Below are 19,452 nucleotides of genomic sequence, written 5' to 3' on the forward strand. Positions count from 1 at the left end.
TGAAAACTTTCTTGTGCTGCCTGTTCAGTTCACTCTGCAGTCAGCATTGCTGATGTAACTGAGCCTTGGGCTACAGTGGTGTAATCAGTCCTGGTTTGCATCACAGTCTTGCAGAGAGTTGCACTGGCACAAAAAGGAGGAGACAAATGACTAAAAAAAAGGAGGGAGAAGAGTTTCCCCCCAAGAATTAAGAATAATTTTAAATTTTTTTGTTTTGTTTTTCAGAATGTCATTGAATTTAAGGGTTAATAACAAGTGTTATGCATTAACCCCAGCTGGTAACCAGGCACCATGCAGCCTTTCTTACTTCTCCCTTTCAGTTTATCTCCTTCCTCCCTCCCCACCTCCAGTGGGATGGGGAGGAGAATTGGGAAAAAAGGTAAAACTGTAGGTTGAGCTAAGAACAGCTTAATAAATGTAACAAAGTAATATTAAATAATTATAATGATAGGAGTAATGAGAGAGAGAGAGGGAGGGAGGAGTAAAGCCCAAGACAAATGATGCCAAATAAATTTGCTCACCACCCACTGACAGGTGCCCAGCCTTTCCCTGGACAGGGATTGGTGCCTCCCACCCAACTCCCCATGGTTCATGTGCTGAGCATGATATTCTGCGCTATGGAATATGGTATGGAATATCCTATCCTGGCTCAGGCCACCTGTGCTGGCCTCACTCCCTCCTTGTGCTTGTGCTGACTGGCAGAGAGCTTGGGAAGCTGAAAACTCCTTGAGTTTGTGTAAGCCCTGCCTAACAAACTGATGTGCTGGTTGTTGCTGTCAATGTTATTTTTGCACTAAATCTGAAACCACAGCAATGTGCCAGCTACTGAGGAAAACCCCCACTCGGTCCCCACTGAAATTAAGACAGAAAGTAGAAATTTTCAATTTCCTGATTACAGTTCACTTCCTCTAATTGCTTTATTTCAATTTTTTAGACTTCTTTAATGATGTCCTGACTTTGGTATTTTTCCTTGATCTACTGGTATGGATAGGAATAAGAATATTTTTTGTTAAGAGAAGAAGGGGAAGAGAAAGAAAAACAAAGGAGAAGTTACATTTTTGAGATTATTTTGAAAAAGGAAACTTTCAGGCCTCATTTTTGTAAAGAAACAGAAAAAGGGGCTCAAGCCCAATTCCTTCTCCTTTCCAGGTCACTTTTAATGAAAAGAAACTGCTTCAAACTCCAAGTGACAACAAGAGGGGTCAACAGCCTTTGTGTTGTAACTTCATTTCTCAGAAGCTACTTGTTTTGAGAGGTAACATGATCCAGAAACATAAGCACAGCATTGAGAATCTGGATTTCATGTTCAAATTCCAGTTCTGTCAGTAACTTGCCATGTGGCCTAAGGCAAATTTTGTGCTAATTTTTCTCTTTCCTGAAGGGGAAACTGGAACACAGTTCTATGTATATATTTTTTGTCTGCATGAGTTATAAATATTTCCTTCCTCTTTAACTTAGTCTATATTTACTTTGTGTGGGTACAGAAGTCGTTTGGTTGAGCTTTTTTAATCAAACTGAAAGCAAAACTAAAACCTGAAGTGTTCTCCTTGTTGCTCCTGCAAGCAGAAATGTGTTGCTGTGATCTGTAGGATGTAGCAATCTTCAGACCCCTGAGGCTTTGGTTTGCAGCAGTGCTAAACTGTGCCAGAAATGGGGATAGTTAGCTAAACCAGCACCACATCAGCATGTTCACTGATTTTAATACCAAAACCCCATTGGAGGTAGGACTACAGAGGCATTGGAAAGGAGGGGTAAAAATGAAATGATATTATGAGTGTGTGAAATGGTGTTGTCCATCATTCAAAGTTTTCAACCTGTTGATCAGATTGTGGAACTGTAGCAATTTTTTCTTGGGTATGTGTTTACTCTGTGTGGAGAAGTTTTGGTCTGCTGACATGTTAGTTTTCCTTACTTATTTCTTTTTCCTGTTGGGTGTAGTCCAAAGAGCCCAGGAGTTAACAGGCCACAGTTTGGGAATTCTTGTGCATTGGTTGCAAATCTGTTCTGGGGTGCTTTTTGGACAAACTTAACTGGAATGCTGTCTTTAAGATGTGATGTTAAGAATCTTGAGAGGAACCTTGCTGTTCAGTAGGGTGTGTTCTTCCTGAAACCAAGCAGGTGACTGGAAGCTAAAATTCAAGCTGGTGGGTGAACTGAGGGAGGCTTCTAAAATCAGAGTAGTGCTGCTTGTGTTCTGTCACTAGCAAATATTTCACAACAGCTTCTTGTATACAATAAACGTTGTTTGGCTTTTAAGTGTGCAGGGAATGGCAGAAAGTAGTGGTCTGACTTTTTTCATGTCAGGCAAAGATTTTAGGGTAACACTGACAAAATGACCTGTTTCTTTGAAAAGTCACATTCAATTACTTCTGTGCTGTTATTTATAATGTTCCTGTACCTCAGGCAGTTTCATGTTCTCATTTCACTGCTTTCAGAAGACTATTAAACTGCACTGATGATGTATGAAAAATAACCTGTGTGTATATTGCAAACTTATTTTAACAGCCACCTTTCTTCCTCTTGTCAGGTCTGCACAAGCTGTGAAGACAATGCAGAAGCTCATGGGTTTTGTGTGGAATGTGTGGAGTGGTTGTGCAAGACCTGCATCAGAGCTCACCAGAGGGTTAAATTCACAAAGGATCATACTGTGAGGCAGAAAGAGGAAGTATCTCCAGGTAACATATTTATAATTTCAGAAAGAATTTGTGTCTGCAATGGAAAGTTATGTTGGACCAACACACTTTTTTTAAAAAAGTGGTAACTTGAAAGCTGGTGTTCTGCCAGTTTTTTGTCTCAGATTAGTTCAATAGTGGTACAGGTTGTTTTTCCTTTTTTAATTTTTTTAAATTTTTATTTAACATGTTTTAAACCAATAAATACACATAGATTTTATTTTCCACGTGGATTGATTGCAAATTATTATCTAGACTTCAGAGATAAGCTGCAGAAAATACGTCTTTCGGCATTTGGATCCTCTAGTTTTACTAGAGGTCTAATAAATGGTTAATATGAGCTTTATTGTTGTATCCAGCAGGAAAAGGAGCATTAATAGATTATACATTTTCAGCATTTGGATAAAAAGCCAGCCAAATTTCATGCTTTAGCTAAGTATCTTTTGAGCTTGAAATGTTTTGCCTTAAAAATGTAAAGGAAGTATATTATGAATTGGGGCATTTTTTCTCAGTTAGATCTACAATAATTTGGGCTAGAAGGGACCTCAGGAGATCATCTAGTCCAACCTCCTGCTTCAGGCTTTCAGTTCTGAGTTCCAGTGCTCAGGGATTTATCCATTTGGGCCGTGGGAACCAACAATGCTGAATGTGGTGTACAGTACAGCCTCTCTGAGAAATCCTGACTACTCTGTGGTAGAAGAGGTTGTATTTTTCTGTTCATTGAGAGCCTCTTTTGTTTCAGTTTTTTCCCCACTGTGTCTTGTCTTGTACTGTCATTGGAGAAGGATAATGTTACAGGATGCTAACAAGCATTCTGCTGAAACTATGTATGTCCTTTGAACTTGCATGATTTTTCTTGTAAATACATAATTTTTAGAAATTGCTATGTATTATTTTAAAGATATGTATTAGAATAGATACTTATTTTTGTTCCACCCTATCTAGTACTATGAGGTAATCTATTGCTCAAAGGGTCTCCTCCACCATGGTATTTTGGAGATATTCACTGTATTGTGTATCCCACTTTCACCCGTGGTTAATCAAAAGTGAGTACTGAGTGTACTTTCAAGAGAGGACAAAAGTGGGTGGAAGTGGCTGATGGACTGTTAGAGAGCAGAACAGGACTTGGTGGTAGGAATGATTTCAGTGCACTCAGGTCTCTTTGGGAGGCAGTTTGTTGGTGAGTTGGAAAGAATTTTGGCTGCAGGATACAGATCTGAAAGTAACTTCTTCCATAGTTTTGGAGAATAAGTAAATGAATGGATGTTGATCTGCAGTGAGGGATGGGTTGCAGTGTAAAGCCAGTTTTCATTACAGGCTGTATAATCCTTATGAGCTCAGTGTCCAACCTAACTCCTAGGAAATCAGGCTTTGTCAGTTAAATTGTTTAAAGAAACAGATTCCATTTCTGTGGTCTGGTGGTGTTTCCTGCTCCCTTTGATACTTGCTCACTAGAAACTGAATGAGACCTCTCACCCATTTAGAATGGGATCCTGAAGGGAAGCTGATATCTCCTGGTTATTACATTCTGTATGGTCTACACTTTGAATGTCCATGTCTTGATCCTCAAACCCCTTTCCACCAAGTGAGCTGAGAAAGAAGACAGAGTACAAATTAAGTCAACCATCTCCATTTAAGAAAGGAACCTACTGATAGTGCAATGTCTTTTGCAGCTGCAGCAGTACTGGCTGCTCCTTTTGTAAATAGTTTTGTGAGGCCAGAAGAGATTATGTTAAAATAGGTCTAGACATTTTCCAATAGAAAGGGTGCTAGCTCCATGCTTGAGCAAGAAGAGTGAGACATTGCAGTTTGAGCTCATGGCTGTTACAGTCTCAGTGAGAGACCTGGCACACGCTGGTACATCTAAGGAAAAACAGGAGAGTGCAAATCTTGAACCAGTTAGTAGAATGACTGTACCAACATCTTCCTTTATTCAACAGAGGCAGTTGGAGTGACCAGTCAGCGACCAGTGTTCTGCCCTTACCACAAAAAGGAGCAGCTGAAGTTGTATTGTGAAACCTGTGACAAGCTGACCTGCAGAGACTGCCAGTTACTAGAGCACAAAGAGCACAGGTATCAAAGCAAAGTGTGCATTTTATCCATCTCACTTGCTGGAGGGTAGCCTGAAGTAGATTGTAGTTCTAGCTGTATGGAGCACAGTCAGGTGGAAGAAGTGAAAACTAAAATTTTCTGCTCAGAAATGAAACTCACAAAAAAACAGAGATTGTATCCCAAAGAATGTGACTGATGAGTGTGTGTTACATTTTGTATAAAACCTAATTCTTCCAGTTGTTAATCTGGTGACTTGAGCACAAGACCTTTTTTACAGTGAAGTTGTTTGGTCAGAATTTGTTGCAATGCAGCTCTTCAGAGAGTCCTTAGAAAACACAGGGGCTGTGTTATGCAACTGTACACTTACGTGTAATTTCTCCATTTGTCCTTCACCAAGATTATATAACAACATTACCAAACCATTTCAAATGGAGAAAATGGGAATTCATTTTTCTGTGAAGAGCCCTTTCAGAGGAAGAGTTAACCTGCAGTTTGGCTAATACTGTACTTTGACAACACTATAACAGTCAAATCTTTTTGTTGCCGTTCTTTTGGTCATCTCTTACTGGTGACTGGAGCTGGAAAGCAGAATTATATAAAACTTCTGGGTACAAGGCAAAAATCTTGCTGGTTAACACATACTGTTGTATTTTGGGGCAGATGCACCCTGGTTAAATATTAATATGCTTGTTATACCTGTTGCAACCACCCAAAGAGCTTGCTTGCCTGACCAGGTGAATGTCAGTAGGTGGAGAAGTGTTGGCCATTGTTGCATCTTGGAACAGGCTAAATATTGCTCTTGCAGAGTTGCAGTCTTCCTCTTTTATTCTCCTTTCCTTAGGATTTATATCCCTTTTATAATGTGCCACCTCTTTTTTTCCTCAGATTGCTAAACTCAGATTTCAGTTCCTTGATTTAAAATGTTGCCAATTTTTACCAACTCAGCAATCTCTTCTGCTTCTGCATCCTTGTCTGGCATGAAGTAATAGCTTACCTGCATTTTCACATTCAAAGTGATGACTACCACAGAACATTTTTTTTGCTAAAATTAGGCTATGGTCACACAAAATCCTTTTGTATTTATGAAAATCATAAATTCTTACCCCAGTATGACAGAAAATAGACTGTAAATTAAATATACTATAAATGAAATATATAAGCATTTGCTGACATATGTTTCCATGATGACAGTTAAGTTTTGGATTTGAGTAGCCCCTTTCTTCAATTAAAGAAGTATTATTTTGTAAGTCACTCTGCTCTTTAGCAAGTCTATAACACCTTTTATATGTGTAAATCCTCACTGCTTTTTATTACAGGTACCAGTTTATAGAAGAAGCTTTTCAGAACCAGAAAGTTATCATTGAGACACTAATCACCAAATTGATGGAGAAGACAAAGTACATAAAATATACAGGGAAACAGATCCATAACAGGTTTGTATTAGATTATGAGGTTAAAACTGACTGAAGGCAACTTTACATCTACTGTAGTTTTTTGAAATGTTTAAGTTAGTGTATTTTGTACCTCCTTCCTTTTATTCTTCCAGAAAGAGGGATTCTAAAGTTCACTCTAGTGGCTGTTGCCTGTTCAGCATGCTTGGCTGTGTTGGGTAATTCTTCTGCTCAGCCTGTGGACTTAATGGGCAGCAGTTCTTGGGTGCAACAAAACAACTTATGCAATAAGGACTGTAGAAGACAGTCTTAATGCCTCCCCACCATCAGCAGATTTATTTTCTTAGTGTAGATCCCTCGTAGAAAGTGAAAGGTTATGACTCATGTTTTCATAATGTTTGTGACATGTATTTGAAGATTTATGTAGTACTTTTGTGCTTGGGGCTCTATTCACTGGGTACTACAAACCCAGGAGAAACACAAACCTGTAAGATGCAATCTGCAGCGAGCCTTTGTGGCTGCTCCTCCAGCAGAGTTCAGTGCTGCAGTACCCAGGGAGGGTCAGCACAGCTGGGGATGCCAAGTGTGGCTTGAACTCTTCCTTTCATCTTTGCAGTAGAGGTTTCCCCAGGATAACATTAAGCTTTGCTGTTTGAGCACTGTTGCTGAAACAGCTAAATTAGTGCCATTCTGCCTTAGATGGAAATTAGATTTAAGCAGTTTTGATTGGCATGGACCAGTCCAGAAAAGTGCCAGAACTCTGAAAATCAACAACTTCAATTACAATGAGCATTTAATAGTGACAGATCTCAGATGTATGGCATTAGAGTTTGCAACCAGTTAATGAATTTTGTCATAGGTCACTGTTACTTGCTCTGTTTCTCCCAGTAATTTTCCTGGCTCTAAGTATCTGATGATACATGTATTAATTGCTGCATTTGACAAGAAGTATTGTAGTCTAAGCCACAGATTTTTTTTAAAATACTTTTTAGATGGGTTTATGAGCTAAAGAACATTATTTTCTATATTGTCTACTTGCAGAATTCTTGAAGTGAATCAGAATCAAAAGCAGGTGGAACAGGATATTAAAGTTGCCATATTTACACTGATGGTAGAAATAAATAAAAAAGGAAAAGCTCTGCTGCATCAGTTGGAGGTAATTTCATTTCTATCCTAAGAAAGAAAAACTTTAAATCTTAAAATTTTTTTCTATGTATTCACATTACCGTAAATTTCTAGCCTTAGTCCTCTGTGCATGATTCCAAAGTGGAGAGATGTCCTATACAACTGCTTGAGCAAGTGGGGTTTTTGGTGGAGGAAAATTTGGTTTTTGAGGGGCGGCCAGTTTCTTTCTCCATGCTTTTGCAATTCATAATTCCACACATCATGCATGAAAAGTGTTCTGTCAGATCTTTTCATAAATTCAGTAATCCAGTAGCAAGTCACAGGAGAGAATTATCTAGAATGGATACCTGGAAAAATAAGATCTCCAATTGTGTTTTAAAAAGAGAATGTGTGTGTGTGTAGAGAGGCACACACATACATATATATAAATATATGTTAAAATGTGTCATTAGACAGAAAGCCCTGATATCTTGAGTAAATGTGTACTGACTTTTCTGTTTGATAGCTGCTGCATCAGGGGGCAGGAGTCCTTTTTAGAGGAGCTAAGTGAAACCATTGATCATTGTGAATTACCAGTATGAAAGTTAATGCCTTTTAACTGTAAATTCAACCTTTTGACTGGAACTGCTTTTCTACTTGCAGACTCTGGCAAAAGAGCACAGGATGAAACTTCTGCAGCAACAACAGGAAGTGGCAGGTCTCTCTAAACAGCTGGAACATGTCATGAATTTTTCCAAATGGGCAGTTTCCAGTGGGAGCAGCACAGCTCTGCTGTACAGTAAACGTTTGGTAAGGTTAGGAAGACAGCTCTCTCCATTCACCCAGAGATAGGGTAAACTCAGATATGCATGCACATGCTTGTCTGGAGTACTGGGGTATTAGAATTTTTAATGATTTTTTACTAATTGGAATATTTATATATGGTTGTTATGGTTTTTTCTTAAACATAAATACAGAATATTTCTGTTAATTTAGCTCTCTGGTCATCATTCTCTCCTGTTACAATACCATAGAACTGTTGTAGATCTGCAGAAGCAGGAACAACTCCTTTTCTGTGGGTTGAAAACCATGAAGACATGAAATACAGACAAAAATATGTTGTGTGTCCTACATAATGATTGTGCTTCTTTATAGTACCTATAAAGTACAGATGCCACAGCATCTGAGTTCATGAAAAACAGTATTTGTATATCATAGTGTCTGGTATCTAGCATTTAATGTAAATATTATTGTATGTCTTGGTTCTGTCAGGTTCATCTCCCACTGAAAGACTTTCAGAATGGATAAAAATTAAACTAAAGTTTTTGTTTGTCCATACAAACAATTACAAAGCTAAATATTTCATTGCTATAATGACCCTTAAGATTTGAGTTTATGTTGTCTCACTAAGCTGAATGTTCATGATGGACAGAAATCCTAAAAAATTTGAAAAAAAAAAAACAAAAAAAAACCCCAACCCAAAAGCTTACCTTGATTTTTCCAAAGGTTACTAGGCTGTACTTGCCTGACAGCAAAAATCTGGGGCAATGCTGAAGAAAGATGCTAGATGCCTTTTTTCCCCAATTCCTATAAACTGGTTCATGAAGTTTTTTTCTATATTTTCTCATTGGTTAGTTGAGTACCTACCAGGGTATTTGGTGGGGTTTGTTTTGTTTGAGTTTGAATTTGCTGTTGGTCTTTGGTGGTGTTCCTTCCTTTTTTTTTTTTTTAATACCCATTATTGATACTGCAGGCTATAGTAGAATTATACTTGTTTTTATCAACTTCAAGTAGTTCAATTAATTTGATCTGCCTTACACTGCCTCAGCCAGTCATTTTTTAAAAATTGAATAGAGAAAAAGGACATCAAACTGAGTCATATTGTTTATAATTGCTTAGTGTTGCCATCAAGACTCTGCTACATGAGTAAGAAAACAAGTTGTGTTTCACACATCTTAATCATATAAACATTAGGCAGCTGAAAGAAAGGATCATCTAGCCCAGAAAGCTTCAGCAAATGAAAAGTATTTTTCAAAAAAACAGATTGAGCTTTAGAAAGCTGGTGCTGCTTGGGAGTTGAGTAGATAACCCATCTGTGGGCATTTGGAAAAATCTATTTCCAAGGAGTTTTGCATGTCAGACTTGTGCTCCAGCATATCCAGGAGAGAGGAGGGAATGCCCATCAGACTTAAAGGCAGCATTAGAGCTTGGGGGCTGTACTCTCAGGCTGTACTGTTCACTACTACTAACACAAGGTAACCAGGAGGAGTTTATTTACAACACAAGTGTGTGCACAATAGTAGGAAAATAGTGGAGCAAACTGTGGCAGGAATTGTGTGTGACCAGTACTGGTAACAGAGCAAAAGCCTGGAATTTCTGTAGTGTCATCTACTTCATTCTGGTAGTGTACACAAAAATCCTAAAGAAATCTCTAACCAAAATAATAATAACGCACTTAAAGTTTTTTCATGGTCATTTAAAAATCTGGAGTCAACTTAAATGGTTTTTGAGTATGGTCTTTAACTGACCTGCCTAAAATTAAAAGAAAAAAATCTTGTGTCATTTAAACAGTTAAGATGATTTTGCCAAGTATCTCTCTTTTCCAGGAAATAATCTATCACTCAAGAAAGACAAGAGTTGAACTCCTGAAGTTTTTTTTTCCTAGGATCTGCTGTGTGTGATTCTAAAATTAGTGCCTGTTAGATTTTGGCATATCAGTTCCTGACATTTCTAGTGAAACAACTGCAAGACAACATTTTCTTTCTAGGCACTAGATAAATTGTGAGCATTTGGTAGAATATTCTCTTGTGTAATCACAGTCCAGTTCTTTGGAACCAAGGCATTGGAAAAATCTGAAAATATCTGTGAATCTGAGTTTTCAAAGACAGTTTATAAAAATCTGTTCTTTGGCTGTCTGAAGAAAACTTAAATTTAGTACAAAAGAAAATTCCCTGTGATCATACTTGTTGCCAAATGAACAGCATACTTTGAAAGAGAAATGAATGGGCTAAAATAGATTCATGGGGGAAAAGCATCAATGGTTATGTAAATCTGAGTAGTTAAATTCATTGAATATAATGGCCAAGTTTTTAGAAGGATATATATTCTACAGGGAAGAATTGTTATTTTTGTTTCGGCTGTAGTTAATTCTTTTTAAAACTACTTTAGGAATAAGGGAAAGATGTTAAAAATACCTTTTTATTTCTAGCTTGGACAAGTTTCTCTGTCTTTAACCTCAGTTCTCTAGGGGCTTGTTCAGGGGGTTTTTGATAGTGGTTTTTTTTTGATTGGTTGCTTTGTTTGGTGTGTGTGGGGGTGTGAGGGGGTGTATTTTTGGGTTTCTTGTGCTGTTCAGATACATGGCTCTGGCCCCAGAGGGAAAAAACCAAACCCTTGTTTTTGTTCTTGTTCTAGATTACATATCGACTGCGGTATCTCCTCCGAGCAAGGTGTGATCCTTCCCCAGTGACTAACAATACCATCCAGTTCCACTGTGATCCCAGCTTCTGGGCTCAGAATATTTTCAATCTAGGTATGATACATTTTTATTAGCCTTTCAGTGTCTTGATCCTATTTTGAAAGCAGCTTTCTTTTTGTGACGACAGCCTCTGCCCTATTCATTTCTTCATTTACTCTCCTAAATATATTTCCCTAACTGTGAGAAACATTTACAGGGCATTGTATGGGGAAAAGTAATATTTATGAATACTATGATAAAGTATTAACAAACTTACCGTGTTTGAATGGCATATGTGATGGTGAAAATAGCAGCTTTCAGTTTTCTGGTCAATACTTCTAACTTCTGGGTTCTAAAACAAGGAACACAGTTTTAAACCTTATTTCACATCCAAAGAAAGGGTTCCTCTGTCAACCAGCACTCCCAGGTCCTTTCCCATGGGACAGCTTTCAGCCACAACGATAAGCACCCTAAGAACTCAACAGCTTAGCAAGGGACTTAAAGGTTTTAGAGGTCTTTCAGGATTTTTACTGTTGTGCTTCCTTTCTCTCTCCACTGTTATCTTAGTGGGCATTTTTTTTTTCTGTCATGTGCAGAAGTGAGATGTCTGTGGGACATTTTCTGCCTTTCATCAGAAAGTGCTCTCAGTGTACCGGGGTGCAGATGTGTGATTCTCTGTCAGAGGCAGAAAGTGTTATGGCAGTTCTTCAAGGCAAACAAGCTCCTCTTCCCAGACACGAGGACACTGGGTGGTAGCAAGGAAGTTCTCCAAGTTCCTTCTTTATAAATAATTTTCTTAGAGACAGGAATTGAAAGTGAAACATGTTTTCAGAAACCAGCTGTCAGGTTGTGTGGTGATAACTGAACTGCTGCTCAGCTGAGATGTTTGTCATGAGCTGACTTTTTCCTGTGTTTGGTTGACTTTTTCTTGTGTATATTTATTTCATGAACCTCTGAAATATGGTCCCTTATTTTCTGAAAAGTGCTACAATAGAAATGGCACCTGTATAGACCAGCACTGGGGTTCTTGTAGGACTTTAGGTGACAGATAAAACCAAATCATGTTTATCTATCTAGTTTCAGAAATCATAGCCTTCAGGCCATTTTGTTTATGATCAGACATGTTCAATTTTGAAGATAAGCTAGATATAAGAACCAGTGAAGAAAAATAAAATGAAGTCTGAGTAAAGAAACAAATTACTTCAGAAATGGCTTTGAGTTCTAGTCAGGCTGCATGTCGCTGCCAGTGTGCTGCCATTTCTGCTAACTGCCATACCTCAGTATTGATTTTATTTCTTTTGGTTAAAATAGGTTCTTTAGTAATTGAAGATAAGGAAACTCCACCACATATGCCCAAGAGCCCTGTGATGGAAGCAAACTTGCAGGCACCAGGCAGCTTACCTCCCAACCAGCTCTCCAAGTTCCCGACGCAGATCAGCTTGGCGCAGCTGCGCCTGCAGCACATGCAGCAGCAGGTCATGGCTCAGAGGCAGCAAGCGCAGCGCAGAGCAGGACCTGCAGCTCTGCCCAACCCCAGAGTGCCAGGAGCCATGCAGCAGCCTCCTGCTTCTCATCAGGTAAGCCAGGACTCTGTTCAGATCTCTTTTTTTCCATGGCACTGAAGGAGAAAATAAAGATAACAAAAAAGGAAGCACTTAAACAGACATACATAAGTTCAGCTGTCTCCAGCCCGTAGCTGTGTAGATGGTTTAGAGGACATTTTCTTTACTGAGAAATGAAGTGGACATTTTAAACTTGCCTTGCAAAATGTGTGGTAGCACCCAGCCTGTATTTATTATTTAAAAAAAATAAAATCTTGTTGTATCCAGCCATATGCAGTGCTTAGGAACATTTTTCTGGTTTTGTCAAATGATCAAAAAGTTAATGACATTAATTTTTTTTGTTACATCTATTTTGCATAACACCCAATGATGTTCTCATGTATCTTTCGAAGTTGGAAACTCTCTCCCTGGCTCTTGTTATGTCTCTTCATATAATAAAATAATTCAAAACTGTCTACTAGGTTTTTGTCGCAGTCGAGGCGGTCACGACATAAAGCAGAGACCACAAGCAGTCTCAGTTAGTAACACTTGGCAACAGTTTATTAATGAAAATGGCTGATCTTTTATACACTTTTCAGTTGTTTACCCTTCCTCTACCTTAGCTATTGGCCACAATAATTCAATACCATGCCATTGGTGAAAAGTTACTCTGACTCCACCTAACTTTCTAAAAATGCTTCATCCAGCTGAAGAATGTTCTTATCTTCCTTCTCTCGATCTCCTTGGTTACGGCCTTGGAGAAAGCTCCTTATCAGCTTCTTCTTCTTCTTACTTCTCGCTCCTTTAGCTAACAGGCCTGCTGCTAGCCCCTTCCACAGGTTTTAACATAGAAATTCAATGCTTTTGATAATTTAGATAATTTAGATAAATGGTGTGGTACTATTTATTTGTGGTACTATTTATATAATTTATGAGGAGTTTCAGAAGTTTAAAAGGACCCTTTAGTAAAAAATGTGTGAAAATATAGAACAGATCTCAGCTAACTTGCAGAACTGTTTTTATTGTTTTTATGCAGGCACCTCCACGCTTGATTCATTTCCAGAATCATAGTCCCAAGCCCAATGGTTCAGCTCTTCCTGCACAACAGATGAGATTTCCCCAAAATCAGAACCTACCCAGGCCAGCAGTGAAGCCCAACCCATTGCAAATGGCATTCTTGGCACAGCAAGCTATAAAGCAGGTAGAGTGTCTTTCCCTTTTCACTCTCCATTTAGAAATTGAACATCTAATGTCCTTATATCATCTTTTATACTATACTTCTAGAGTGCTTTTCAATTAAAACAGAGATTGCATTATTTTTCTATGACAAGATACCCATAGTTTTCTTCATGATGTAACTGTCAAGTTGTTTTCATTTTGACATTTCTAAGCAGCTGAAGCATTAGGGAGGTGAGCCACTGTGTCTGCTGGGCAGGTGTTTCTTTCTCTTACTTGATATTGCTGTGGTTTCTGACCATTTATGCAAAACTTAGCTTGGCCATTGTCTGCACACTGCAGTCAGTGAGTAGACAAATCAGAAAATCCCAGTCTATCTTGGTAATAGTGGCTTCACCAGGAGCTTGTGAGCAAGTAAAACCTTGACTAAAAAACTAGAGCTGCCATGGTTCCCCAGGGAATGGCAAATGTGAACCCTTACAGGTGAGGGAAGAAAAGAGAATCCACAATTGTGGGACCCCTGCTGAGTGAGACTGATCAATGCCCAGCTGATCAGCAGCTGAACTGGGGCAGAAGCAAACACATTGGTGTTTAGGAAGCCTCATCTTCATTAAAAAGCATATTATTACTGGGTATAGGTAAGCAGGAAAGAATCAAACAAATCTGTCACCTGAAAAGTGAGGTAATACCAGTTATGTTTGCAGTGTTTATGGTTATGAGAACTAATTCAACTAAATGGAAGAAAGCTAAACAATATCTAAGAGAACTTGTGAGAATAAAAAGTAAGTCACTTCTATTCTGTGCCTCTGAAAAGAAGGCTGGCCTGTCTACAAGCCTTTCTTTCAAGATACCTCATAATTCAGTAATGTCTTTCTGAAACTAGAGGCCAGTAGAAAAAATGACTGACTAAAAGGAAATTGAGCAGAGTCAGATTTTGCCTGCAGTTGCCAGGAAATTCCATTAAAGTCATTGAAAACTGCATTCATCTAGATGAGAAAGAAATTTGGTCTGACTTGACTGTGCACTTCATATCATGGTGTTAAATATATATATGGATGGAGATCCAGTCAGCATTTCAAATTCTTAATGACTTTATGTTGTTAAGGGAACATCAAAGACTTCAAGGCATGCAGGTTTATTTGGTAAAGCACTGGAGCAGTTGTGCCTTCAGCCTATTACCTGTAATACCTTTATTTAACAAAAACTGTTACTTTTCTTCCTCAACACTGTCAATGCAGCATGAAATATTAATAGATACTTAGCACTGAGGCATAGCTTTGAATTTAAGAATTTGCATTCATTTCTTCTATTCATAGTTTTCAACTACTTGTCATCATCTTGTGAGATTGGTTTATGAAATGAGATAACTTCAGAGTAAATCAGGATTTTATGTTTGAAGTCAGCTTCCTGAGCTAAGCTGCTAGTTTTGTCAGTATATTCAGTTAGATGTGACCTGTTGCAAAGAAAAAAAAAAGCTGAATTGTGGATTTTTGTCTCTTCTCTTTAGTGGCAGATCAGTAGTGGACAAGCTCCATCCACCCCTTCTACTGCAAGCAGCTCCACATCGACTCCATCCAGCCCCACAGTGACCAGCGCTGCTGGGTGTGAGGGGAAGAATTATGGCCCCCCTGTGATAGATTTGAGTTCCCCAGTGGGCAGCTCCTATAATCTGCCATCGCTCCCTGATGTGAGTGTGACATAGAGGCAGTGTTTTACAGATTCTATTTTGAAGTCTTAATGTTTGTGAGAAGTGGAAACCTTTAAGACTGAAATTCTGTTTGTCAAAATGAAACAGTTCTGGGAAATAAACATTGCAGAGTTGCCTGCATGTTGCTGGAAATACTCAGAACCATTCTGGGAGACATCTGTTAGGACAACTAAGAAAGAAGAGTAGGATTACAAGTTGTAATTGTAATTGGACATGTTTATTTGTATGCTGCATATTTTTCTGCAGCCCTCATAATGATCCTTACAAAATTCTTACAAATATGTGTTAGCTTAGCTTTCATTTACCAGTGTCTATAGATAGCAGTGGTTTGCCGATGGCATTTCTGGTATATTTTTAACATTTTAAAAATCTCTTTTTAACTTATTAAAGGAGCTATCTTAAGTAGGTATTATTGGTCAGCATACTGGATATATTCCTTATGTCTTTTCCTTTTGGCACTTCTTTTCTTCATATATTCTCTAATGTGCCTCTGAGCTGGTGACAGAAAGAGCATAGTAAGGTCATAATTTCTTAACCTTCTAAGCTTCTCTTCTATAGTATGTATAAAAGAGAAGCTTAGAATCTTTTATCTTCTGAATGGTACATGTTTCCCAGAGGTCCATGTTGGAGTTATTGAGTCTTAGGTGATTTTATTTTTCCACATAACTGCCTAACCTGTTTTTTGTGGTCTAAGGTTTGTAGATATCTGAAGTGTCATGGTTTTCTAGTCACAGCTTGCTGTTACTTCCTTTATCTCCTATCCATGCTTTGTTTTTACCTACATACTGCGTGTTCTCTTTATTAAAATGGAGCACATAGGCTACAGAGTCACAGTATTTGTCAGACTTCAAGGGGGTGACACAATGACACAACATGGTCATTAAACCACTGAGTCTGTGAGACATTTTAGCATATTTGTTTCTGTGACAGTATTATGAACTCTTCTGCTTGTATGTGATGGAGTTCACGCTTTCAAGATACATGGCCTAAATCACTGTAAATGTGCTGAGCTTGCCAAGGCTGCTGCATCCACTTTGGATACGTCTTATCAAATGTTATCTTACCTGTTGGGAGAAACCAAACATTTCAAAAAATCATTCCTCCTCATCAAACCAGAACATGTAGTTTTTATGGAAAGTTAGAATGCTGCATTGGGAGCCCCAACTGAATAAAATTCAGTTGTCTGGCCTGAGCCATGGTGAAAGAGCAAGTGTTGGCTTGCTGTTTCCATTTTGAGTCAATGGGCATGGCTCCTGTCCAGAGGGTATGTGGGACAGATGGGATTGAGTGTCCTTTGAGTTTCTTCCAGTCCTGTTCAACACCCATGGATTAAGTTTGTGTATAGCATATTATCTTTTTAAGAGTATTAATGTGAGCAAGTCCAAGGAAGGTGTGGGGATAAACTTACTTCAGTGTGTGAAAGCTCCATATTTGCTTTAAGCCTTCTCTATAGCCTGTGGAGAAAAATCGACACGTACAGAATTATCTGCTCTTAAAATGAAGTACTGTCTGGATTTGGCTGTTTAATTTTCTTTTTAGGGAAAGCAAGATTAATGTTTTAAAGTAACCATCTCACTTTTGGATGGGTAAACTTTGGTGAAATGCACTTTGGTCTTTGTTTTCAAAAAGCAGCATGGCAGAGGCTTTTTGGTTTTGTTTTGTATTTGTTGTTTTGGAGGGGTTTTTTTCCCTTCCCAACACTTAACTGCTTCCCTTTGCTTCCCCACCTTTTAGATTGATTGTTCAGGAAACATCACACTGGATAATGCTGTAAGGAAGGATGGCACTGTGGAGCAGAATCAGCCAAAACCCCCTTCAAACAGGACTGTGCAGTCACCAAATTCCTCAGTACCATCCCCAGGCCTCTCAGGTAATTGAATGTGGTGCAGTTTTCTATTTAAGTGGTGCAATTGAAAAATCAAATGTGGCAATGTTAACACTGACATCAGAATTAATTCTGTTTTATATAAAACATGAGAAATAAGAAAATGAACACGAAGTTGTAGAAACCCTGATAGGAGGTAGAGTTGAGATAATATTTTAGCAGCACTAACAGCCCACTCAGCCTGCTCAGGGCTGCTGCTCAGCACTCTGCCTCACAAGGCTGTTGGCTCTGTGGGCCCCAGACCTTTGGTCTCTCTCATATCTGTCCCCCAGACTTCTTCCTGCTCGCAGCTTCGAGTTTCCTGGCAGTTCTCCTGAGAGATCTGCTTGGATTTAGTAAGACCAAAGAGCCTGCAGTGATCAGGTGGAGAGGTCAGCCAAGCAAGGTACTCACCCATCAGCCTGCTTGCATGTATGGGCCCTTTCTTAGTCCTCTTTTCCTCTGTGAGCTCATGCCTCTCATCCTTTGATGAAAATGTTTAAAATGAGATATTTCTCACTGCAGGAGAAATTTTCCCCAAAACGTGTGTACTTCTCTGAGTCACATCTCAGGCCTGTGTTCTGTTCTAATCTGATCCTTCTGTCCTAGGAGGAATCAGTGTGACAAACGTACACCCTCCAATTCGTTCACCCAGTGCCTCCAGTGTTGGGAGCAGAGAGAGGTAAGGAAAGTGTGAGAGAAGGAAATGCAACTTCCACCTCCACAGAGCATGCCTGAGTCTCTTCTCTGTTTAATGCATAAAGATGTGGATTTGTCTCACCTTCTCTCTTAACAGGTCAGGCCTGATGGTTGTTACAGCACTCTTTGCATTCTAAAAGCAGTAATTTCATTTGTAATGCATTAATAGAACATCTAAAGATGTATTGACTGTAAATGAGGGTTAGGTTGGTGTTATTGAAAGAATACAATTTATAAATTAGGTTTTAAGTTCAGAAAAATCAGCTAAAGGAAAAAGCTGCATATTGAAGGCCCTTGTGGAACTATAAATTACTCCAAAATTAAGGAACTGATGCTACAAAGAGGGTTATTAAGCATTTTCTGCTACAAACCAGTTAAGTGAGCACTAGATATCTACTGAGAGTCTACACAAATGTTTTTATCCCTAACTGATGGAATATTAATGAACAAATATATTTACACAGCGTTGTTTAAAGAGTGCAGATCTGTTAATGCATTGCAATAAATTAGAGCATGCATCTGACATGAAATTAATTTTTCATGCAGAGAAAAATCAGATGACATTCATCCTACTTGAGTTGGAAATGCAGGTGCTTTTTAATCTGGAATACCTTTTGCTCTATTCCATTTACATGGTAAATTCTGTGAAGGACTCTTATGAACAGTTTAAATGAACAGTTTAAATGGTTGGTTGAAGAGTCTTTACTTGCATTTGAAAATGTGATTTGATATGCTGCTGCTTGAATTAATTTTGTTAGATTTAAATTCTTCACTTTTATTTTAAAAGATGAGCAGGTATTTTAAAGTTTGATTCTCCATTCTCATCTTGTTAGGACTAAATACATGAAAAAAGACAGATCTAGTTCCAAAAGTAGAGTCCAAGTTTTGGTGGAGCTGCAAGGCTCTTAAGTTTCCCAAGATAATATAAATATGTATTTTATCTGCTTTTTTTGGTTGTGTAGTTTACAATGTCCAGTGAAGGTGCTTTTTTGTGCATGATTTGAAAGAAACTGAACTTTGCAAATTTTGCACTAGTGGGTCAAACCATGAGTAATTCTCAAATTTTAATGGTGGAGCCATTAAAATTTTCCCATTTGGTAATGCTTTTTCAGTATACATCAATGGAAATAAGCTTGGATGTTGCATTCCATAAAGAGAATAATACTCAGGATTCAAAGAAACAAAGTAGATTCACATCCTGAGGTCTTGGAAAGCATCAGTGTACAAAAGGTGTCCAGTTCTGACTGCCAATTTCCTTTTTTCCTGCCTCTTCCTGTCATTTGCAGTTCTGGCTCCTCCAGCAGGCCACCAGGAGCTGATTCCACACACAAAGTCCCTGTTGTTATGTTGGAGCCCATCAGAATTAAGCAGGAGCCAAGTCCCTCAAACGAGACCTTTGATTTCCCCATCGTGGTGGTGAAGGAGGAGATGGAGGAGGAACCCCGGCCTCGGAATGTAATGTTTGCAGCTGGAAAGAGCTCCTTTCTCTTGGGAGGGCATTTTGTATTTATGGGGACTAAAATAATTTACTTGTATTCTCTTGGGAACTGTTTCAGGGGAAAACTAAAAAACAAAGTAAAAGGAAGAGGTGAAATTCAAAATCAAACTAGCTTACTGCCAATTAAATTAAATGGTGTGATCAGACTGCTTTTATCCATTGAAAACCTGGGAAATCCAGGAATAACTTTCAGAGATGACATTTTCAGGTGCTGCTAGGAAATGTTTCTAGTCATAGTGCAGGAATATCAATAAACAAGGTACTGGATTTTTGGGCCATCAGAGATTAGT

At 38.6% G+C, this 19,452-nt stretch overlaps 1 protein-coding gene across 1 annotated transcript in view; it reads left to right on the forward strand.

Moving 5' to 3' along the window:
• TRIM24 (tripartite motif containing 24) overlaps positions 1-19,452 on the forward strand; it is a 54,411-nt gene that overhangs the window by 26,971 nt on the left and 7,988 nt on the right. The window contains exons 3-14 of the mRNA XM_058022549.1: positions 2,528-2,675; positions 4,613-4,745; positions 6,041-6,157; positions 7,157-7,271; positions 7,883-8,029; positions 10,634-10,751; positions 11,988-12,253; positions 13,254-13,418; positions 14,901-15,080; positions 16,836-16,971; positions 17,575-17,647; positions 18,951-19,119. Coding sequence (XP_057878532.1) covers positions 2,528-2,675; positions 4,613-4,745; positions 6,041-6,157; positions 7,157-7,271; positions 7,883-8,029; positions 10,634-10,751; positions 11,988-12,253; positions 13,254-13,418; positions 14,901-15,080; positions 16,836-16,971; positions 17,575-17,647; positions 18,951-19,119 — 1,767 coding nt within the window. The remainder of the gene's footprint in view (positions 1-2,527; positions 2,676-4,612; positions 4,746-6,040; positions 6,158-7,156; positions 7,272-7,882; positions 8,030-10,633; positions 10,752-11,987; positions 12,254-13,253; positions 13,419-14,900; positions 15,081-16,835; positions 16,972-17,574; positions 17,648-18,950; positions 19,120-19,452) is intronic.

This window comes from Melospiza georgiana, chromosome 4 (genome assembly GCF_028018845.1).
Source record: "Melospiza georgiana isolate bMelGeo1 chromosome 4, bMelGeo1.pri, whole genome shotgun sequence".
Lineage (NCBI taxonomy): Eukaryota > Metazoa > Chordata > Aves > Passeriformes > Passerellidae > Melospiza > Melospiza georgiana.